Source organism: Mus musculus, chromosome 16, assembly GCF_000001635.26.
Source record: "Mus musculus strain C57BL/6J chromosome 16, GRCm38.p6 C57BL/6J".
NCBI classification, from domain to species: Eukaryota; Metazoa; Chordata; class Mammalia; order Rodentia; family Muridae; genus Mus; species Mus musculus.
Window position 1 is genome coordinate 94,382,813 of NC_000082.6, and position 23,920 is coordinate 94,406,732.

A 23,920-nucleotide genomic window follows, 5' to 3' on the forward strand; every position below is an offset into this window, starting at 1 on the left:
AGCACTCAGCACAGTGTGTGACCTGTAGTGTGACTAGTTTGTGAGGAGGCTGGCTCTTCACTTTTGATTTTTGTCAGGTTTTCACACATCAAACTGAACATACTGTTTGATTGAAGAAATAGGTGTGTATTCTAAGGATTGGTGGTGGTCTAGTTAATGATGATCCTGACCTAACAGCAGTAGGGTGTGAAGAGATGGAAGGTATTAATGGTGGCGCTGGTGATGGAAAGACAAGACTGTGACTACTTGGCAAGAGCTAGAAGTAATGAGATGTTGAATTCTAAGTGACACTTAGTGTACTGCTCTGAAAAACAAACAAACAAACAAACAAACAAACAAAACCAACCCATCATTATTGAACTTTTTTTAGGGAAAAACAAAAGCCAAAAACTTGAGAATAGTTTTCTTCTTCCTCCACTGAAATAGACGTTAAAAATATTTTTGATAAAGTAAAGAAGCTTTCTCACTTGCAGTCTAGCAGCACAGATATGTTTGTAGCAGTTGAGAGAGTAGCAAGCGATGATTAGGGTGGTAAGTCTGGATGCAGCCAAGGAGAGCAGAGTGTTACAGCAAAACACTTCAATATTGCCCCTCTGCCCTAGATGGAGACTTACTGAGAGATGAACAGAACTAGGAAAAGATGAGCAGCTAACAGGAAGTGGTTGCTCAGTAGAGGCAGGATGGTTGAGAGTATAGCAGTTTTTATGTGCTGCGAAGTGGTATATCTTATGGTATGTTGTATAGCAGGTAGAGAAGTACACAGTAGGCGAATGTCTTTTCTACATTCAGCAAACACTTTCTGAAGACATATCTTGCTAGGCACATACAGAGTCAGTGCCCTTAGTTATATTCTACCCATGGGAGATACATATCCCTTGAGTTCAGAGTAGAGCTGGTGAATATCTAAACCTAAAGAAAAGAGCCTGGGAAGAAGAACAGTGGATTAGGGATAAGAATATGTAGACTTCAGTGTTCTGATTGGAGTTACTTCCTTAGGATACAGGACCCAACATGGTTCTACTATACCATAGGGAATAGTGCTGCTGCTCTGTTACCTCAGGTGATGTCACTGCTGACTGGAATGTCACTGTCTCCTTAGGACTGTGCAGCATGGATGACTTTGCTGAGGGAGGTCTCAGTTTGGCAGATGATATCTTACTGGAAGATTACCCTTATGAGGATGACTGTATCTGTACTCCTGACTTTACCACTGACGATTATGTTCGAGTAACCCAGCTTTACTATGAAGGCGTGGTGAGTAGGCTTGTGAACTCTACTTTAGAGCAGTTTTTGTGGCATATGTATTGACAGGACAGTACGTGTGCTTCTGAAGAGATGATTGCAGAAGGGAAGGGCTGTGTCGCCAGAGTGGTGAGAACTAGTTACTTAGACTGGAGATCAACCAGGCTCCTGAGGAAAAGGAACAAACTCAGAGCAATCCAATGAGAAAGCCCGAGATGAGTTCCGAAACCACAAACCATACATACTTTCACCTTTTACCAGATAAAAATCAGAATAATTTTCTTCTTTTAGGGTATGCAATATAAAGATTATGCCCAAAGTGAGAAAAATTTAGGTGAGTATATTAATACTTTAATGCTAATTTGTTGCAAGACTATTAAGGGAGGTCTATCCATCCAGTCATACCAACATAACAAATTTATCTTTTAATATGTATTTTTAGCTTGATTTGGTTATATAGGCCTGTAATCCCAGCATTTGGGAAGGAGGTTGAGGCAGAAGGATTAGAAGCTCCAGGCCAGCTTTGATCAGCATGCTGAGACTCTTGTCTCAGACTAGAAACTAATCTTTTGTAAAGCTACAGCCAGTTCCTAAATTTTCTTAATATCTAATAGTTGAATATTTTACTCCTTCAATTTTTACCCTTTTTATACCTATTGTTACTTTTTCTCTATTAATGGTATAGATTCATTTGAAAATGCTAATTTTAAACTTTTTAATTTAATTAAGAATATGACATCTGCAATATCTGGTGCAGTAAGCCACTCTCCATCCTGCAAGATTACTGTGATGCCATTAAGCTGTACATCTTCTGGCCACTTCTTTTTCAACATCAACACAGTTCTATAATATCAAGATTGCACCCCTGTGTAGAAGCCATGTAAGTTACTATATAATAATAGTCGTTTAAGAACTGTGTTAGCATGTTGTACAGTACTGAGAAATACCAAGTACAGTGGGAGGCTCGTGCCTCCTTCTAGAATGTTATCTTTGCTTAATCAGATAGAAAAGTAAAGACTTGGGATTTGGGTATAAATGATTAATTACAAGCCTTTAATGAATTCCCTGAATAGTAATAGATTGTAAACTTAAAGCTGAGTGCTACAGAAAGGAGGAACAGATATCAGTGTCTGGTTTGCTTATTGAATACCTGATAGAGTAAAGACAAAAGAACTTTCCACATAGTTTAAGTAGAACTATAACTATAAAGTTCATATAAATGTAACATTCGCTAAATAATAACATTTGGGATCCTAATCTTAAAAAAACATTGTCTTTAAGCCGTTCTCGTGCTGCTGAGATAAGTTTGAAGAAATTACAACATCTTGAGTTGATGGAAGACATTGTGGATTTGGCAAAGAAAGTTGCAGTAAGTGGTAGAATGTGGGTCCCACTCATTTGAATGTAAATGAACAGGAGCTGGAGAGAGGGCTCAGTGGGTAAGAGTGCTTGCTGTGTGGACACGGGGGCCTGAATTTCGATCCTGGCCTTGTAACCCAACACTGTGGTAAGGGGGTGAAGACAGGAGGATCAGGCCACCGACTTAGTTCCAGCTTCTGTGAGAGACTGTCTCAAAGATGGAAGGTGTTAGAGAGCAGCCTGGTATCCTTCTCTGGCCTCAGCATGTGTGTCTGGCTCACCACACATGTGTTCTTATATCAGTTCATGCACTACACTGTATTCCCATCCATCCTACACACAAAAGAAAAAAAAAAAAAAAAGACAAGCAAACACGCAAAAGCAGGTAAATAGATGGTGTTTACCTTGTAGTTCCAGCTTGTAGCAGTTAGCAGACAGTGCTTTTATTTGTGTTTTGTTTATGGACATGCTTGGTATTGAAGCAACAAGGCTAATATACTGGTTCCATGTGCCAGAGTGGAGGTGGGGTGGGGGTGGTCAGGATTGCATCTTGCTAAGGAATAGAAGCTAGAATTGATCATAAATGAAAGTAAGCCCTGGTTTGTGAAAGCTCCTGTCAAGCAGGCTCTTAAAGTGAGGGGTTATTTTTTGATTTACACCACCACCATTAGCAAGTAATTTGTATTTGAGTAGAATTTGTCATGAAAGACTTGATGGGGTGTTTTGTACTGTGGATCTTTATATGGTTTTTTATTTGTTTCAGTGTTTGGTACTGTTCTAGTTGAAACTTGCATTTGGTAAAGGTGCTTTCTGCTGAAATCAGCTGTAATAACTTACAAATGATGCATATATCTTTATTAAAAGTCTAGGTGTAGTGAACTTCAAAAATCTGTACATTTAAAAGTTAGACAGTATAACTTTTAACTAGACCAGTATGGAAGACCATTTCTGAATTCTATTGAGATGCTAAAGGGACAAATGAACCCTATCAATCCTATGGGGAGTACGCTGCTCAGCATGTAGAGTAGTGTAGTTAGATATCACTTAGTGATGGGGACACATTCTGAGGACTGAGCTGGTAGCCAGTTTTCCCTGTTGTTAGAATCTCATAATGCTGAGCCAAGATGATAGTGGCCAATCTCTTGATGTAAACAAGAGACAGGGTAAACATGGTTGTGTGAGATTGCAGCTCAGTACAGTGTGGCATGCTGTTGTACCCCTCTCTCTCCCCCCAAGTACAGTGAGTAGTCTAAAATAATGATAGAAAGTGTGCTGCAGTAAATACCCAACCTATAGCATGGCGGCTTATTATTGCCAACTGCTACATCTCATTCATTTGATTATGTGCACCACACCTGCATAACTTGTACTGCATGGGCACAGACTTGTGAGTGATATCTTGGGAAGTCACAGTAGCTGGGATGTAATGTAGGTGATAAGTTTTCAGATTTCTTACTGTCTCAGGGGACTTTTGTCCTCTCTGTGGCTCCTTGTTAACTGAGATGTCGCTGTGTAGCTCACAACTTTTTCTAAAATAGAGGCTACGAGGCCAGGCCAGAGTGAGGATTGAAGTTTAGATCTTCAGCACTCATGTAAGTGCTGGGTAGACATGGTGGCCAGCTTGTATTCTTAGCACTTCAGAAGGCAGAGACTAATTATCAGAGTTAGGCTGGCTAGCTAGATTAGTGAAATAGTGAGCTCTGTGTTCAAGTAAGAGACCTTCCTTCCATATTAAAGGTGGATAGTGATTAAGACATCCATGGTCAGCTTGTGGCCACTACACACATACAAGTGCACATAAACATGTGTACACCTCACATACACATGCCACCCCACCCAACCCTCCAAAAAGAAAAGAATTCAAACAAAATTGACAGAATAAGGAAAAATGTGTGGTTTTTGTTCTTTTTTTTTATTTTGCAGAATGATTCATTCCTTATTGAAGGCTTATTGAAAATTGGTTATAAAATAGAAAATGTAAGTGTTAAACATGAGACTCCAGCACATGCACTGCAAATGACCAATAGTCAATCTCACTGCATGTTTCTCAGATAATGACTCCATAGACCCAAACTTTTACATGTAGTATTTGGTAATACTAATTTCTATATATTACATAAATAATCTTATAGATTTGCCTCATTTTAAAAATCATATATATAGTATAGCTTTAAGCCTTTTGCAAGTTACTAATTCCTTGTGTAGATTATTTGCCTCACATATATTCCTCCAATGAAATTAAGTCCTTGATATGTCATGCTCATGTGCAAAGATAAGTCCTTTTGTAATGTTACTGGAGACAGAAATGTCCGTGTATTTACTTTAATCCTAATATGAACATTGGCAATTCAGCTATTCAGATTCTTAAAAATAAAGTAAAAAGAATATTTTGTGAACTCCCGATGAGTACCGTTGCACTGATTGCCCTTTTGCCTGGCATACGCTGCAGATCATGTGGCCCTGTTCTGAACCTTGATCTGTGCCTTACACCTGATGGTCAGGATAGATCTCTAGTCGACATGTGACCGGAGAGTCCTCATCTACCTTTATATTACTGTATTCTCCAACTGCCTCAACAGCCCAGGGCCAGAGACCTCAACTTCCATGTCTGTAATCATTGTAGAACCATTCTTGATCTGTGAGATGTCTACGGTCACATGAAGATGCCTGTGAGTCCACAGTGACTGTTCTTAACGTGTATGTAGGAGTCCAGCTGTTCTCTATTGCATGATGGAGTGATGAAAATCAGTGTATGAGTAATGGTCCGACATGCCACAGAAGGCAAACACACAGTGCCACACACATTCAGACTTAAACTCAGATCCCCTTTTTCATTCCTCTTTTGAAACAGAAAATCTTGGCAATGGAAGATGCTTTAAATTGGATAAAATACACGGGTGATGTAACAATTCTACCTAAATTAGGATCAGTTGACAATTGCTGGCCCATGCTAAGTATTTTCTTTACTGAATGTAAGTATAATTGCTTTAAATGTTGAGTCTTGTTTAAAGAATATTATTTGGGAAGATGGGATGTGTTCATAGATGATATTCAATTTATCTTAGGAATGGTTAACTGTTTTTCTTCTGGTATAATGCTCAAATAAGATGATTTTTTTTTAACATTGCAGTTAGTTTATTCTCTATTTCTTGTCTCACTGGTGTTGTAACATTATAGTCTTAAAGCTCGGGCTAGCGGATGTCATCCCTTTACAGGTGCATCTGCTCGTTGGTTAAGATGGAGCTGCCTTCTGTGCTTTTCTTTGAAAAGTGTTTTACTTCCAAGCACTTGAATATTAGCAGTGTTTTTATGGTATACTTACAGTCTTAAGACAGGAAACATTTGGCCCTGTAATAGATGATAGCAGAAACCTGTCATTGTGACTGAGGAAGAAGAGTGCATATTTTGTCAGTTGGTTTAGATGCTTATAGGTAAATAGAGACAGGATTTTGCGGTAGGGTTGTTGGACACTGGAGTGTGTTGCATCCAGAGAGTGTAGATTTTGTTTTCCTTGTCATTTTGAACACTTGTAATTACAGTGGAGGAGCAGAGAAACAGCTTATCACAGGCATCTACCTGGGCTCGTTTCTGTTGTTCTGCAGGGTAGCTGTAGTTGTTTTGTTTGGGGGGATAAGGTCAGAATTTTAGGGTTTAAAGCAATGGTTCGAAACCTGTGGGTCATGATCATTTATCAGTTGCCTAAGACCATCTGCATATCAGATATCTATAGTATGATTCATAACGATAGCAGAATTACAGTTACAAAGTAGCAACAAAAATAACTATAGCTGGGGTCACCACACAACATGAAGAACAGAATTAAGGGGTTGCAGCATTAGGCAGGTTGAGAATGACTGGGTTAGATAATTTTCCTCAGTCCTGTAAGTACTAGCACTCACTCATGTCCTCCGAAGTCAGAACACAGGCTTTTCTCTAAAACTTAACTCTGTGTCTTAAGACTTGTCTGGTGGCCATCCCAGATTTTGCTCAAATCTTAAATGTTAAGTGTTCCTTTAATCTTGGACATCAATGATTTGTTACATAGAAGCTTAACTATAATTTTGTTGTAGTAAATTTTTAAATCAAACTTTTAAAATCCTTTTTATTTCATAGCTTATGAGGCTTGATAACCTTTGGATACAAAGTGTATCTGTTTAATTTTTATTAGTTTACTAACTTTTCTATTAGAATAATATTTCAAATAGCTTCTCATTAACTTTTATGAAGCCAAGTATTAAAACCTTTTAAATACTTTATTATAGTAAGAATATTTTAGAAAATATTTTTTCAGGGTTTTGTTTTTACACATTTTTATTGAACAGTCTTCTCTGGCATGTTGAATACTTGATACTGTTTGTTGAATTGGCTTTGATAAGTAGGAACCCTAATCACAGAGTATTATGAAAGAAGGAAGAATATCACTCCAGTGATAATGTAATAATTAATTTTAATTGCTAGAAATAAAAACAGATTTTATTCACAAAAGCAACAAAGTGGTTTTTTGTTACTTTGATTTACCGTATTGATTGAGACCTCAAGGATAAGCCTAGGGTCTGAAATGTGTTTGGTGTTGCTCTTACCACGGAACTGTATTCCCAGCCCCAAGATTTTACTCTCTAACTATTTAATGTGTGCATAACATTACAAAAACACACAAACTATTTAAAAACATTCAATAGTAAAATGAACATAATGATAGACTTACCTTTTTAAACCAAGAGTTAGAATATTATCAATACCACTTTAAAACTAATACTTTCTCTCACCTTCTTCCAATACAAATTTCAGATAAGTACCATATTACTAGAGTTGTAACTGAAAATTGCAACTTGCTAGAAGAATTTAGAAGGCATAGTTGCATGCAGTGTGTGAAGGTAAGGATACTTACCTGTAAATGTACTTTAAGATTTGTCTGTTAAACTTTTAATAGGCTTGAGTAATAAAATCATGGAACTACTGTAAAGTAACATAGTAATAACATGCTTAAAGGGAAATGTTGAGGCATTCTGATTTAGGATTTTTTTTAAAAGAAGAAATGCTATCTTAATCAAAATTTCTAATGATTTAAAAATTAGAATTTATTTCAACTAGGCTTGTACTATATTGAGCAATTTAGGTATTCTTTGATAACGGCCTTACTGGGATGCAGACCATGTGCTGCAGTTCACTCAGGAAGTACTAACTCCTTAGAGAATATTTAGAGTTTTATAGTTAAAGCTATTGATAATTTTTGTTAATTAAAGAATGTCAGTATGAAGTGAAAAATTCAGTTATACATGTAGCATTCTTTATGTATATTCTTACTAATCTGCTACATATTTTTAGCATTTAGTCAACATTGCCTGTGAGTTAATGATATATGTGTATATATTGAGATACCCAGGACTATTGGATACTACTACATTTGCTAATAACTGAAAGCTACAGTTTTACCATTCATCTCATTTTTATTTATATTTAATTTTTATTTAATTTCTGGCTTTTCAAAACAGAGTTTCTCTGTTTAGCCTTAGCTGTCCTAGAACTCACTCTGTAGACCAAGCTGGCTGAGTTCACAGAGATCACCTGACTCTATCTCCCAGGTGCTGGGATTAAAGGCATGCACCACCACTGCCAGGCACATCTCATTTTTACACTACTATACATGAATAAATTTTATTTAAAAGTGTGCCTACAACATATTATACACAACAGAAGATTGTTTTAGTAATTTATAATATGTATTTATAAAATACACATCAATTAAATTGTTAACAAACCAACTTAAAAATAATTAAGTAGTTATAATGTATTGGTTTTAGCTTCACATTCGGTGAGAGACTGTGTCTCAAGGAATAAGTTGGAAGGACATCATGAGGAGAGCATTTTATGAACCCTTCACACACACACACACACACACACACACACACACACTCTAACAAATACATGTACCCGTTCTCTCTAGATTCCCTTCCTTGACCTTTGCATGATCCTAACCCTAACTGTAACTCCTCCCAACATATGTACATGAAGGCAGATACTACACACAAGAAAACAAAGCACAGGAACCATGTTTTGAAAAGCCAGAAATTAAGTAAAGATTTAAAAAAATTTAATGACAAAAAAGTACATGTTTAGTACACTTTTTCCAGATCTCTTGTATCTATATGGGTTTCTGCATCTACACAGATGCAGAAGCCATGTATGTTTTCAGTTCTTTTTTTTTTTTTTTTTTTTTAAAGATTTATTTATTATTATATGTAAGTACACTGTAGCTGTCTTCAGACACACCAGAAGAGGGAGTCAGATCTTGTTAGGGATGGTTGTGAGCCACCATGTGGTTGCTGGGATTTGAACTCTGGACCTTCAGAAGAGCAGTCGGGTGCTCTTACCCACTTAGCCATCTCACCAGCCCCATGTTTTCAGTTCTAATTGAATGTATCAAAATACTAGAGATTGCATTCTCATTTTCTATATAAATAACCCCCATGTGATTTCTATATAAATAACCCCCATGTGACTTTGATAGCAAGGATAGAAACCAAGGTATTTCTCCTGGGTGTTGGCTTCTTGATTGTCTTTGGGGGTAATTGATGGATATTCTTTTACTTTGGTTTCTCAGCAAGGAGAACTCATGAAAATGAGAGGAAATGAAGAGTTCTCAAAGGAAAAGTTTGAAATAGCTGTTATTTATTACACCAGAGCCATTGAATATAGGTAAGAGCAAAGTAGAAAAGTAAAATCCTTTTTATGTGGCAGATCAGGCTAAACTCTTAGGAGAAGTAGAAGCAGGTGGATTATAGAATATCATTTGCCATACAGAGTAGGTTTCCTCACCTGTCAGTATTAGGAGCAGTGCTGGTAGCCTGGGTACATGAACCAGCCAGGCATCTCAAGCACACCAGGCAAGACCCTGAGTCTTCTCCACTCTGCCCTCTTTTCCACACCTTCTCTACAGAGACATCTGTCTTCTTTCTTTTTCTATCAACTGTTCCTTTCATACTATTTACTGATTGTGGGTACGGTGTTCCCCATACTGAAGGTGTTGTCATTGAGGAAGCTCTGCTTTCTTGGGGAACTTTTAAGGGAAGTTGTTTGCAGTTGCTGAGAGGCTGGGTGTGCGTACTCTGTCCACACCTCACTCAGATGCTCCATCCTCTTTCTGCTGCCTTACGGGTGTGCCTTGCTCTGTTTAGACTACTCGTCTGAGCAGGGTGCTCTGGAGACTGCCCCCTTTCCTACCTTCTTCTTCACAGGGATTGAGGGAATCCAGTTGGATATCATACCTAAAGTATACCACTCCCCACTCTATTAAGGAAGGAATAGGTTTTGACTACCCAGAATCGGATAATGAAAATTAATAAAATTTGAAAAAAATCTACGTGTTACTACTGTTTGTATTTCTGAGTTTCTTTTGTCTTTGTCAAAGTACCCAGCTTGACTTACATAAGTACTCTTGTCTTGTACTTTGTAGTTGACTAGCTTTTTAATAATAGTTTTCACAGTAGTACTATGAACTAGATACATTAGTAATTACCTTTTGAACAATGTACTGAGAATGTCAAAAACCTTAATTTCAGTCAGTAAGACTCTAAATCCTTTATTCTGCTCTGCCACATAGTTGTAAAGTTTTAAAAATTAAAAAAAAATGTTTTCAATATGATTTTGGTTGTTTCAGATATAATGTGTTTTTCTGACTAAATGTTACTTCTTTTTAAGACCTGAAAACCATCTTCTTTATGGTAACCGAGCTCTCTGTTTTCTTCGTATGGGGCAGTTTAGGTAAGTTGGTTAATTACTAATTACTGAACTTTATGCCTAATATTACTTTAGGGAACATTTATCTGTCTTGCAGTTATGCAAGAAAAACCCTGAATAATTATTTGAAGTAGGTAAATGGGTAAAAAAGGTTTTATTTATGACTGCAGCAGGATGTGAGCATATGTCTGTCATACGTTATTTTAAACACTCGACACGTTATTTAAGTCTCAGCACCCTTAATAGGCATGTTATGTTACTTTCCACGTTTTACTCTTGGAACAGTTCCTACAGCTAGTGAGTGGTGATAATGAGATTTAAACAGATCACGCTGATGATACCAACATTGTAACATCTATAATATATTCCGTCCTTTTCCTCTACCTAACCTGCATAGTGTACTTTTGCTGTTTATTTTGTCTTGTTCTATAAAATTAGGTAAATATCTTCATAAATGAAAGAGTGCATAAAAAATTAATGGTATTAATGAAATAAAATAATAACTTAGCTCCTTATGTGGAATTTGAACTTTGCTTTTATATATGAGTTGAGAAAGACGGGAAAAAAATACTGTGATTTTATTGCCCTTCATTTAAAAAACTTGAGTATATAAATTGTGTTAATATTAAACTATAGATTGTTGTATTCGATTATGCCTTAATGTAAGAGAATGGGTCCAAAACTACGTCCTTGGTGAGAGAAATACTCAGAACACATCAAGCTAGGAAACCAAGTTAGAACCTGGGACCCCCAGAACAAGGCTGTCTGGCCCAAGCTCTTGTGTAGATACTAGTTAAAGCTCATTTTTGCCTTGATTTTCTGTTGCCTAAAACAAAGAAGGAAAACTTGAAAATTCTCATTATTCATAAAGAACATTTATAGTGACCGCTTGGTTGAAGGTGGTTCCTCATGATTAACTTAGACATTTCTCACTTGGGTCAGTAATAATGTTAATTAAGTCATAGAGAAAAATCCCAGAAAGGAGAGGAAAACCCTGAAGCATGCACTTTGGGGTCTCACCATAGGTTCCTTTGTGAAGTCATTCGAGCTCAGACGCTGTTCCTTAGTGAAAACACTTTTAACTGGGGACGTGGGAGGGTGGGAGTGGGGAAAGGTGTAGTATCTTCCAAGTGTGTAGCTTTTAAAAAGTAACATTTATTGTGTTTCTCTTTTATTGTAAACAGAATACATTCTCATGGTAGAAAATTTGGAAAATACAAGAGTTTAAAAAGAAGAAAATAAATATCACCAGTAATCCAACCACCTTGGAGAATACCGCTGTATTAACGTTATGCAGCTGTTAGATGGCTTAAGCCCTGGATAATCCGAGGCTATCTAGACTAGAGGAATGGATGGGCTTGACACAGTCTTCCATCAATACCACTGTTCTCAACTGGTTCTGACAAGAAATGAGCTACAAATGTCTAGGTTATTGTTTCTGGCTAGGTCCAGAATTAACAGATAATCTGTACTGTTTGAAGGTGAATTTGTGTGCTTTCAAGATCAGATAAATAGGTTTATGACTTGACTAGCCTTTTGTGAAAACTGAAGTCTTGGCAGGCAGAGGGTCATCTATTTTCCAGCTCTGAAAGCTGAGAGATAAACCACTGATTCTACTTTTATGAGTATTTGAAAGATAGGCACATAAGGAGGATTTTCCTAAACCCCTGCTACAACAAGAGGTGGCAGTAGAAACACAGCCTCCAGATAGCGTGAGGTGAAAGCCAGCATAGAGCAGCCCACCTATCCATGTACCTCAATCGTGTTCCAGCTTGTAGTTGAATACATCTGATAACGGGCAGGTTAGTGTGCTGGAGAGCTCCTGGTTGTTAGCAGGCAGTCACCAGCATGTTTCTGACACTCCTTTAGCATGCAGTACTATGCTACGCTGCTTTTGCTGTTGCCTCCTACCTTTTCACACACTGCTTATGTGATTTTGCTCAGTAATGCAGGAATGAAGTTTCCAGGTATTTACCTGTGATGAAATGACTAAATGATATGACATAGGAACATGCTGCCAGTGATTGACATGTGCCTGGATACGGGAGGACTCTTGCTCTGAGAAGAACCTTTTAAAGCTGATTAACCAAGGTTGAGACGTTGTGAAATTGTCACATCACATGGATGCCAGCTAGACCTGTCATGGGAATCTGGCCAAGCAGCTTCAGGGACAGCAGGAGATAGAGTATCTACCTACTGAGCCTGGGAGACACTGTCATCCCCAGTCGGTCACAAGGCAGACTTCCTATTTGCTGTTATAAAAGCAGGTGTCAAACTACAAAAGAACTGAAATGGAAAATGATTAAAGGCTTAAATGAATGCTAAAATGCAAAAGTGATGTTGAAATATTTTAATTCTAAAATACTAGAAAGTGAAAACATTCCATTATAAAAATAACTTCAGCAAGATTATGCTCTAAAAAGGTAAAAATGCATACATTGACTCATGACAGGCTCTGTCCTGAGTACTTTATGCATATTTATTCCTAAGAACCTTTACAACCTTGGGAGGTATTGTAGCTATCTCTTTCAGATGAGAAAACCAAGGTACAGTAAGGCCTAGCAGTGTCCCGGTGTGCTTAGGCGGGTGTGATGCAGCCAAGATTCAAACCCAGTGGACCTGGATGTGGCCTCTATTGTTAGTCACCTTGGAAAGGTGACAGTAGAGGTGACACACGGGAATGTGAACGTTGGAAACATTTTAAGACAAATGATCTGAATAGTCACACATTTATGAGGACCTGCTGATCCTTACATAACATGCAGATTAAAAACTACGAGCTTCTCTTTCATACCCATCAGATTGGCAAAAACTTAAAAGCTTCGTAATACCAAGTATTTGAGAGGATGTGGAACAAAGGAAGCTTTCATACTCGGCTGGAGAAAGATAAATTGGTACAGTCACTGGAGAGCAGTCTGACAAGGAGAAGATGTGCATTCTCTGCAGTTGACATCTAGGGTCATCCCTTCCAACTGTCAGACATGTACTCAAGAAGACATGTACAAGCCTTCATTGTAGCACTGACTGTTTGTAAGATAAAGATGTGCACCGACAAACGTCCATCAGGAGGGGATGGATAAATGAACTGTTGTATATTCATACAAAGATGTTTGAAACAGCACTTAAAACGAGTGCAATGTTGAGTGTCAAGCAAGTTGCAGAATGGTTTGTACAGTGTGATAGCATTTATATACTGTTAAAAGACACACAAAACAATGTGCATATTCATGTTATCATGATGTATGAATTTCAAGTGTTCTTGAAATGTATGGACATGTTAAGCAAAATGAGTGGCTATCTCTGGGGAGAGAAGGAGGAGAAAGGAGAGGTGATACACAGTGGACGTCAACTATAACAAATCTGCAAAAAAGAGCCATAGTAAATATGGCAAAATGTTGATTTCTTGATAAGTTGGTACATGAGTGTCCTACATGTTAATATTATGTTCTCTGAATTATGTGTACTTGAAATATTTGATAAAAAGCAAAAAAAGTATAATTTAAAACACATACAGAAAGGAAAAAAACCTCTAAAATGAGAAATGATCCTGAAAATAGAGGAACCATGATATTATGGTTAGTGATGCAAGGAAGAAAGCCAAAGATTGAGAAGTATGGTCTGGGAAACATCTGGCTTCATCCTGAAGTGCTCTGTGGTGGTTATAATCTAAAACAAACAGACTCACCAGAAACCTTTGAGAGGACGTGGGCGAGGCCAGCGTGTGCCCTCTCGGGCTGGATGTTGTGCTTGTGAGGTAGAGAGCTGGGCATCGTGTTGCTGCCGCTTCATCTCCCACGGAACCCTTGAGTCTGAGCATGTGTTTTGTGGACCCCAGGACTCCTGGCTTGGATGAGATTCTTCTTGGTCATGGCTTTCTAAAAGCATACTTTCAACACAGTTATAACCATAGGCCATTTGTAGAATGACAGTTGTAATTGAAGTAACCAGAAAATTTCAGTTTCATATACAGGAAAAGGAATTAAGACATGTCTAATTTAGGTGCTTATAACAACTTATTTAATGTACTGAGTAAATTTGCCCACTCTAATTCACTTTTGTAGAACTCATTTGAGAAATTAGAATTCTTCTGGGTGTTATAATGAAGGGGACATGTATCCCCAAGTACTCTAAATTGCTCTGAGAAATCTTTAGCCTTCTAATATTTATTTACCTATCTTGCAATGTTCTTTACTATGACTTCCTCCTGTGAGTGAGTGTGACACACACACACACACACAGAGAGAGAGAGAGAGAGAGAGAGAGAGAGAGAGAGAGAGAGAGAGAGAGAACATTTCTGTAAGTTCACAGGTTTAGTATGTACTGTTTGGATTATTTCTCTTGGTTTTTTCTTAAGAGCATGCTGTGTTATTTAGAAGCACTGAATTTGCTCTTGAAGAGAAGATAATTGCCAGTCTCTGTGGGTTTTTTGGGGGAGGGTAGGGTAACGGGTGTTCTCCCTTTTAAAAAGATGTCATTTTATCTTTTATGTATGAGTGTTTTACTGCATTACTGTACCACTTGCACAGTGTGCCCATGGAGTCCAAAAGTGGGGATCAGATCTCCAGGAATTGGAGTTACAGACACTTGTGAGCTGCCTTGTGGGTTCTGGGAACTGAACCCAGGTCCTTTGCAAAAGCAGCATGAATGCTTAACCACTGAGTTCTCTCTCCAATCCCATACACCCCTTTTTAAAAGAACAAAGAAGTGTACATGATAAAATTTTGAACTGAAAGGATCCACTGACATCTCTTGTGTGGTCTTTATTGCCTATTCTCTTCAGGTCCTGTATGTTTACAATATACCTAATGTCTATAGTTGTGCTCATGTTGAACCAAGTGGATTGCCATTTTATGAATCAGAATATAGGCAATTTGAGATTCAGTGAGACACACCCTTTAAAACCAATGAGCAGAAAGCATACTGCACTACACATGCTGTTGTACAATTTGCTTTTTTTATATGCAAGTTCTAAGAGTTGCATATCCATGTGTATCAAGATCTTGTTTTTGTTCGTGGGCAACATTTTATTGGCTGTATACTCAAATGATCCATCAAATTTTATCAACATATGGTTTGAATAGGCCACTTGAATTGGTCTGAAGATTACTTATAATTAGGGATATAGATTATTTTCAGTTAAGGTAATTAAATACAGGTTTTTAATGACTTGGTTTAATTTTATTCAGTATTCAGGTACTAATGTATCTGAAGGATAAATTCATGATAAACTTCTTTTGTTAGATGAAGGAGCATGAAAAGTTTTAAATCTAGGTTCTTTGATTTAAAACTTCTTGCTTCTGTTGATGGTTGTTAGTCACGGTATATTTGACAATAGCTGAATGAAGTTTGTTCATATTCTAATAGTAATATTAAGCTACTTGGGGAATAGTTGTTTCTTTCTTAGTCTAGTTGGACCTTGAAAGTAATTACTTGATAATACCGGGGGTTGGGAGGGAAATCCTTGATAGCTAGCAGAGTTCTTGTATATTCCACATATACATACATGTTGTAGTTTGAGAATGTCAGCAAATAGTCTTCCGTGCCCTGTCCAGAGTCTGTTAGGAGATGGTGCAGAATGTAGGCTACCAGTGACCAAGTACCACCTGCATCATTAATGCAGACACTGGGACTGGAGCCTTGAATCTGATTGCTAAATGGTTCATTACTGATTAATCTACAGTCACAGGCAGAACCAGCCAGCAAGGGCCTGTGAATTTTAAGTCTGGAAGAAAAGGTAATCTGATGTTCTCTGTGTGTTTAAGGTCCCAGAATAAGAAATAAAAACAAAACAAAACAAATTATATGTAAAGTGTTAGATTGGAGATTGTCTGGGCAAATAAACATGCTTTCATGATAACTATAATAAGTTGGAACACATGGGCTAGAACACAGTTCTCAGTGGTTAGTAGTTGACACTGCAGGTCTTTTATTGTCATAGACTTGTGTGCACAGTGTCCATCCCACTCTTGTCTGCAGTGGCTGGATGAGCAGGGTTGTGCCTGCTCTGCTTACATGTTGCAGTTATAAGATCTGGCCGTGTGCTGGGAAATCTAGTGTAACTTACACTCACACATCACCAGGTGGGTTATTTATAGTATGTGTTGTTAGAACCACTGGTACACTGTTATGGTACCTCAGTACTACCATTCAGCCCGACTCAACAGCTGACACCAGGGTTCTAGTTATGGTTGGTGACAGAAGTGAGCAAAGACAGACATAGCCCCTGTGTTCTAGCCAGTGAGACAGCAGTGTTAAGCCTGAAATTAGAAGTGGCATGTTGTATTCAAGAAACTGCTGTTGTGCCACATGACCTGAATTACAGAGGGGAGGTTAGGGTCTAGACTTTGCAGGTTATGTTATGGCTGTTGGCCATTGAGAGGGGTGGTAAGATGCCAAAAATTCCAAGAGTTGAGTGTTATGCATGATTAGTACCCTTAAAAGCTCATGCTGGACACAGAAAATTGCTTTGGATGACCTGCACAAAGGCTGAGGCTGTGAGGATACCAGGCTGGAGGAAGGTAGCTAGAGTAGGCATAGGACAGTGGGAGGAGTCAGGATATTTAGAGGTGACGTTGACAGAATGGCTCATGGTTTAGTGCTGAGATATGACTATGGAGACTGGTATGTGTTCTTACTAGAGTCTTAGATTTTTGGGCCTGCTTATTAGCAGTGGGAGTCATTGGAAGAGGAATAAATTTATAGGAGGTAGAATCTGAGTTTCTCTATGTAAAAAAGTAAATGACATGTTTGGGATAGATGTCCAAGAAGATTGAAGTTGGAGATGCATTTAATATTGCTTAGGAAAGTAAGTTTCACCCTCAACTGAAGAATCATTTGAACTTTGAATCCCAGACATTCTGGCTTAACTGATAGAGGGTAGAGCTTGCAGAATGGACTTTTTGAAGCTTCCCTGGGAATTAATATTACTGTTCAGGCAAGATTGAAACAGCCTTGCTGTCTTTTAGTGAGAGAGCACAAGGTAAGAGAAAGGAGCCAAGTTGAACCTTGAATATCAATCAGGGAAAGGTGACACCTGGCCTGAAAACTATTTACAGGTGTCCAGAAAGAAAATATTTTATAGAAAGAAGTGAGAGGACACGAGTGTCTAGCTGCCAAGATGTGTGAGACAGTTTGGATTTAGAAATATAGACCATTCAGTAACCAGAGGAGCTGTCAGTGGAAGGCTCAGAGCAGAAGATGGCTGCTGTGAGCTGAGAACTGTAAGGAACTTGAAGACAACTTCTAAAAGTGCCTAGGCAAGAGATTTAATGCACAAGGCTGTCTTAGGTCTAGCTAACAGATAGAACTGGTTTAAATGGTGAAGAAACAGGATCCTCAGGCTCCAGAAGGAGGTGTACAGTGGCTCTGCACTGCATCTAAGGCCTCAGTTTTCAACCTAAATGACTTGATCAGAAAGCTGCCACCTCACCTCCATGGTGGCAGGGTTACTCCTATGACTCTGCTGTCAGGCCAATGGTTACATTCTCCAACAGAAGAAAAAGCCAGGTGTTTTCTTGTGATCTTTTCAAAAGTAGTATATACACATCCTGGGAAATATGTGTATAACAAGGGAATAGACTGGATTCTCCAAAGTGGACAACTTGAAAAACAACATCCAAATTACAGCAGCAGCCAAACAACCTCTCCCCGCCCGCCCCCCCCCCCCCCCCCCCCCCGCTTGCTCTTCCAGTCACTGCCCACCTGTCTCCCCAGACCAGTCTGCCTGGAGTTCCATTGGATTGTTTTATTTTTTTTTTATTCCATGCAAATGTGTGTGGCTCTCAAAACTGCTCCCAGGGCTTATGTTGTTGCATGAACTTGCATTCACCTACTGCATGAGTATACCGTGTTTTATTCATTGTATCATGGAGGAACATTTTGCTGAGTTTCTAGTATTTGACTCTTAGTGGTATCAAATTCTCGTTGAGTGTACAATCAAGGACAGAGGGCATACTTGTGTTTTGCTTCAGTCCATAAGTTTCCTGTGACATATCATTTCAGTCTACTGCAGAGTGTGAGGGTTTCAGTCATGTCCTTACTGACACTTAGTTTCATTTTAGACCCGTTGGGTATGGAATGGAATAAGCCTAGTGTTAGTCTAGCATTTTTGTAAGTTGGTTAAGGATACTTGACTATTTTCTCATATCCTTATTGTTTATTTGGATGTCCTCTATTCCTTTGCCCCTGAGCGGAATGTCTGACACCTTTGTACTTTGGATGTGAGTTATGGAGACATAAGTTTTACGAGTATCTTCATACTCTTGAGTGGCTTTCCCCTTCAGTACTTGTTCTTTGTTTTCATGTCATCAAAAGCTGTTCATTTTAGGGATAATGAAATGGTCCAATGAGTAGAGGCTCTTGACACTAAGCTGAAAGATCTGGGTGGTAGGAGAAAACAGCCCTCTAAGTTGTCCTCTGACCTCTACACTTGACCTCCTTTCTACAACATAGAATCACACGCACACAATTAACTTTAATGCAGTTTATAAGTTCTTCTTACGGTGAGCACTTGTTTTGTGTTCATAATCTTTATCTGCTTTAAGGCTACCAGAGTGTTCTGTGTTGCTTTTAAAGGTTAGCCTGCCTGCCTGCCTGCCTGCCTGCCTGCCCCTCCCTCCCTCCCTCCCTCCCTCCCTAAGATTAGCTTTGCTGCTTAGATTTATAGGCTCCCGGGCTTGGCTTTGCTGGTGAGCCTGAGGCAGTGTCTGGCACTTGTGTGAGTGTGTAAGTGGATCAGCACCACTTATTTTATTCTGTTTGCCCCATGCACTAGGTTATCTCTCTTGTTATAGATTGGTTGGTGTAGACTCTCCTGCCTGTTCTTCCATCCTAATTGTCTTTAGGAGATTTTGTTATTTTGGTTTTTCTTCTCTAATAGTTTGGTATATACCTTTAGTAGGTGGTAATGTCTGATGGCATAAGTTACCTCATTTTCTTTAAAAAAATTTTTTTAAAGTACAAATACATTGATGTATGCAACTTTGAGATGATGGACCAGTAAGTTTACACAAGACATTTAAACTAGAAGAACAAAAAACAGACAAAGATCGTTGAGAAGATAAAATATTGAAGCCAGTGAGAGGGAGTGTGTGAGCTCACAGGAAAGAGTAGGATGTCTGAGCTAGAGCTTCAGGCATTTGAACATTTCTGGGTGGTGTTAGGTTTCTGTGTGCGTGTGGTGAGGACTTGTGAAACAGGTTGTTAGAGATGTTACTACAGATACATGCCAGGCCACAAACTGAGGTGTGGACCCTCTAGTGCCTGACAGTGTAACACTTTCTAGTGTAGTATGTACCTCCACTGAGCAGCTTGCTACAGATGAGAAAGTGGGCCCAGAGCCAGGGACATCCTTCAGGCACCAGGAGGAGCTGCAGTCTAGTTAGACTACTGGAGACTCATTCTGGAGCAGTGGTTCCCAATCCGTGGGTCGTGACCCCTTGGGGTGGTTGATTGGTGTTTTTACGGACTGTCAGAAAACATATATTTACATTACAATTCATAACAGTAAAATTACAGTGATGAAATGGCAGTGAAGATAAGATGGAAAATCTCTGTTCTGGAGTTTGTGCTCTGTTCAGTATAGCTGAACCAGTCTGTTGTGTGAAAGGCTGGAGAGTTACATTGTTGAGAATCAGTTTTGTTAAAAGACAAACATAGGGGCTGGTGAGATGGCTTAGCAGGTAAGAGCACCCGACTGCTCTTCCAAAGGTCCTGAGTTCAAATCCCAGCAACCACATGGTGGCTCACAACCATCCATAATGAGATCTGACGCCCTCATCTGGTACGTCTGAAGACAGCTACAGTGTACTTACATATAATAAATAAATAAATCTTTTTAAAAAAAAGACAAGCATAGTGTATAAAAGCATATGGATAATAAGTCGAATGTAGATACTGGAAAGCTATATAAAGAACTTTCTAAAATCACTAAATGTAATTCCTGAGTCGTTGTAATGGGGTTCGGGTAACTACTCCCCTTCGTTTTACTTCTCTGTATTTTCTAACTTTGCTATAGTGGACTTTTGCCATATGGCTTAATTTTTTTACTAGGCTATCTATATTCATGTAAAATTCACAGCATACGAGTAGATATATGATATATAGTACTTTTAAAGTAAAATCATGAAATTCTTAAATATTTTATTTCTTGCTTTTCTTTTTAGAAATGCACTTAGCGATGGAAAGAGGGCCATTGTTTTGAAGAACACCTGGCCAAAGGTAAGCTTCTTTTATTCTACAATGAGCAAGCCCTTGAACATTACTGTTGTGTGAGAATCAGTGTGTGGGATCATTTATTTGTATGTAAAAATGCTGGGTGACATTTCAGAGAACTCAAGGACAGGAAATGGGTTCAAGAGTTTATAGTCAGTTCCAAGACTTGCTGTGAGAGGTAAAGAGCATCAGAGCTAGTTAGACACCTCGGTTAATAGGCTAACCAGTAAGTGGCTGAGGAGGGGGTGGGGGAGGAAGAGAAGAAGACAAGAAAAATAGGAGAACACAGGAGAGCCTTACTCCCCTCACTGTTAGAAAGTATTCAAAGCTCTTCCCAAGTGATAATTGTACTTCAAGGCACAGCCATCATAGTATATAAGCATGACCTTTCACCCCCAGCCTCAAGGCTTTCTAAATAACACAGGGCACAAAATCAACAGCAGAGAAAGCTCACTTTGTCACAGCGCACTGGGTCAAGCTGAAAACTCGTGTATGTCAAGACATGAATTTACTCAGAGGCTAGGGTGAGATCATTTGTTATATAGATCTGATGCGATTTATATACTGAAAATGCAGAGTACCCTAAAAGTGAGTAAGAAACCCGATAAGAGAGTGGGCTAATAAAATGTAAGTTTTCACAAAAAACTAATCTTGAATGGCCAATAGAAATGAGAAAAAATAGAGGTGAGTTCTCTGTTCCTATGTCAGGTGACTCACAACTGCTTCTAACTCCAGCTCTAGAGGATCCAGTACTCTCTTCTGGCCTCCCAGCCACCCACACAAACAAATATGACCCCTCCTTAAACTCTCTCTCTCTCTCTCTCTCTCTCTCTCTCACACACATACATACATACATACATACATACATACATACATAAAAAAAATTTAAATGTAAACAAATCTTTTTGAAAATGAGGAACTCTCAATTCGTAGTAAAGTTTTAGGGGATAAAAACAGAAGGAAGAAAAAAAAAACACTGAATGGAACAGAGTGGAAGACAGCCCCAGCAGATAAGGGGAGGTGATCATGTTGAAGATTGAAGGGAGGTGTTGTTTAGGTTGGCAAAAATTGAAGAGACTGAGGGTCCTGAGTGCTGTGGTCTTTGGGTAGTAACAGGGATCTCTGGTGGGAGTGTGGGAAGATGTATGATGTACACACCCCATAGCACTGGATTCTGTATGCAGATGATTTAGAGGATCACTTAATCTTTCGTGTAGGTACCCTAACAGTTACTTGATTGTATATACACCCACCCTAGAAACCCTTCTGCACAGCTACACCTGGGGTAATGTACAAAGGCAGTCATTTTCTTTATTTTTCCTTTTGGTTTTTATATTGATTGGTAGATTGATTGATTGATTGAGGTAATGGGCATTGGATCTCGAAGCTCATGTGTTATCAAAGACCCCCACCACTGAGCTCTCCCCTCGTTCAACGCCTTCTCTTTCCTTTTTGAGACAGTAGTTTCACTAAGTTGCCCTGGATACCCTTGAACTCATTTTGTGGTCCAGGCAAGGCCTTGAACTTGTCCTCTTCTCACTTTCTCCTGAGTCTCTGAGATGATTGATCTCTGTCAACAGACTGTCTTTAGCATTCTTCTTGTCTAATAGTCTAGTGGTAAAGCAGTAGGTGGATGTGGTAATTTTACATGGTCAGAGTTATTTCTGTGTTTTTTTCCTCTGTGTTCCCGTCTTGAGCACATTCACTCTCCCACCACACTCTTAGCTGTTCTGTCTCTGGTTTACGCTGTTGTCCCTCAGCCTCCTCACTTTCCTCAAATGAGCAGGACCCAGTTCACTGTGTTGTTTTCCTTTCATCTGGAATGCTTTCCCTCAGCATTGGCTAGCTTTTCTATTACTGGTCATCTTCACTCTGTCTCCTAGTCTACTCTTCCTGTTTACATTAAAACACCAATCCTGACTTGTAGGTATCTCCTATTCTCTTTTCTTCTTCCTTTCTCCCCTTTTTACCATGTAGCATTTTAAAAAATACACCATGTGTCCAGTTAAGTAACATTCTAAGGCAAGGTGTCTGATTTACTCTAGAATCCAAACTGTCTTGATACTAGAACTAAAGCTATAGGGAGCAGTAGACAGATTAGAAATGAAACCCCCAGAATAGAGAACCTCAAGTACACAGACCCACATAGTCACAGCTGACTCTAGTAACAGAAGCAAGTGTACAATAGTGTTGTTGGCTTCATGGATAAATTCCCAAATATTAGATTTGTGTTAGAAATGAGGTGACTGACTCATCAAAAAATCTATCTATCTATCTATCTATCTATCTATCTATCTATCTATCTATCTATCTATATCTATTTTAAAAAGAGTATTAAGGGGCTGGAGAGATGACTCAGTGGTTAAGAACACTGACTGTTATAAGTCCTGAGTTCAATTTTCAGGACCACATGGTGGCTCACAACCATCTGCAATGGGGTTCAGTGCCCACTTGGTGTGTCTGAAGACATCGATGGTGTACTCATATACATAATATAAATGAATAATTCCTAAAAAGCAGTATAGAACAAAATGAATCAATAAAAGCAAGCATAACATAGGCCCAGAGGATACTTAAGCTGTTGATAGTCTTTGCTTCTGAGTGGGAAAGGGAAGAGAGGCAGCAAGTTATCCAGAAGGTTGTGGAGAATCTGAAACATATGTAACATACTAAAACATAGTTCTCACTGTGTATTGCGTTAGTCTCTATTTTTCTAAATCATAAAATTATTCATTTATTTATTTAAATGGGGTTTTAGGGCAGGTGAGATGGACCATCAGGTAAAGGCACTTTCACTATAGGCCTCATGCCTTGAGATTTTATTGTCGACAGAGAGGACTAACTCCTGAAAGTTGTCCTCTGGCTTCCAAATATGCACTATGACATGTGTGGACATGTGTGCACATGCACACCCCTCACAGTAAGTGTTCCAGAGAGACAGATTGCTGAGGACTGGATTCAGCAGTAGCTGGTGCTGTGTTGAGGGTGCTCAGTGCATGCTCTTTACATAGTGATCACTTTCTTGCTTGAAATAGAATTTCGTTAATCTCTGAAACTTGCATTTCTCGAGTATTTAATAAGTATTTTGTAAAACAAGTAAGAGATAGAATTCTTAGTACTAAAACCCAGATCATGATGTTAGTTTACTAAAGATCTCTTATATTTTAGGAGTATTAAAGCTTCCTTCTTTCATTTTATTTATTTATTTATTTATTTATTTATTTATTTATTTATTTATGGTAACACTGAGTTAAAACCTCTCTCTGTAGGCAGCTTTTTCTCTCCGACTGCTGCCGCTCCTTCCTGTTCCCTGTGCTGAGTTTTAGGCTTTCTGAGTAAGCTGGAGCAGGCTCAGGCTTGCATGCTCCTC

At 38.7% G+C, this 23,920-nt stretch overlaps 1 protein-coding gene across 37 annotated transcripts in view; it reads left to right on the forward strand.

Moving 5' to 3' along the window:
- Ttc3 (tetratricopeptide repeat domain 3) overlaps window positions 1–23,920 on the forward strand; it is a 98,598-nt gene that overhangs the window by 12,188 nt on the left and 62,490 nt on the right. For 16 of the 37 annotated variants that reach the window (XM_006522997.4, XM_006522995.4, XM_006523000.4 and 13 more), the window contains exon 2: window positions 20,502–20,556. Coding sequence is in view for 13 of the 37 variants with exons in the window: in XM_006522985.1 (XP_006523048.1) it covers window positions 1,100–1,254; window positions 1,534–1,576; window positions 1,972–2,122; window positions 2,524–2,611; window positions 4,525–4,578; window positions 5,453–5,573; window positions 7,390–7,475; window positions 9,203–9,297; window positions 10,300–10,362; window positions 20,502–20,556 (911 nt within the window). In the remaining 24 variants the exon portion in view is untranslated. Of the gene's footprint in view, window positions 1–1,099; window positions 1,255–1,533; window positions 1,577–1,971; window positions 2,123–2,523; window positions 2,612–4,524; window positions 4,579–5,452; window positions 5,574–7,389; window positions 7,476–9,202; window positions 9,298–10,299; window positions 10,363–20,501; window positions 20,557–23,920 lie in introns of all 37 variants that reach the window. The other 21 variants (XM_006522988.3, NM_009441.2, XM_006522985.1 and 18 more) reach the window with 4 other exon arrangements.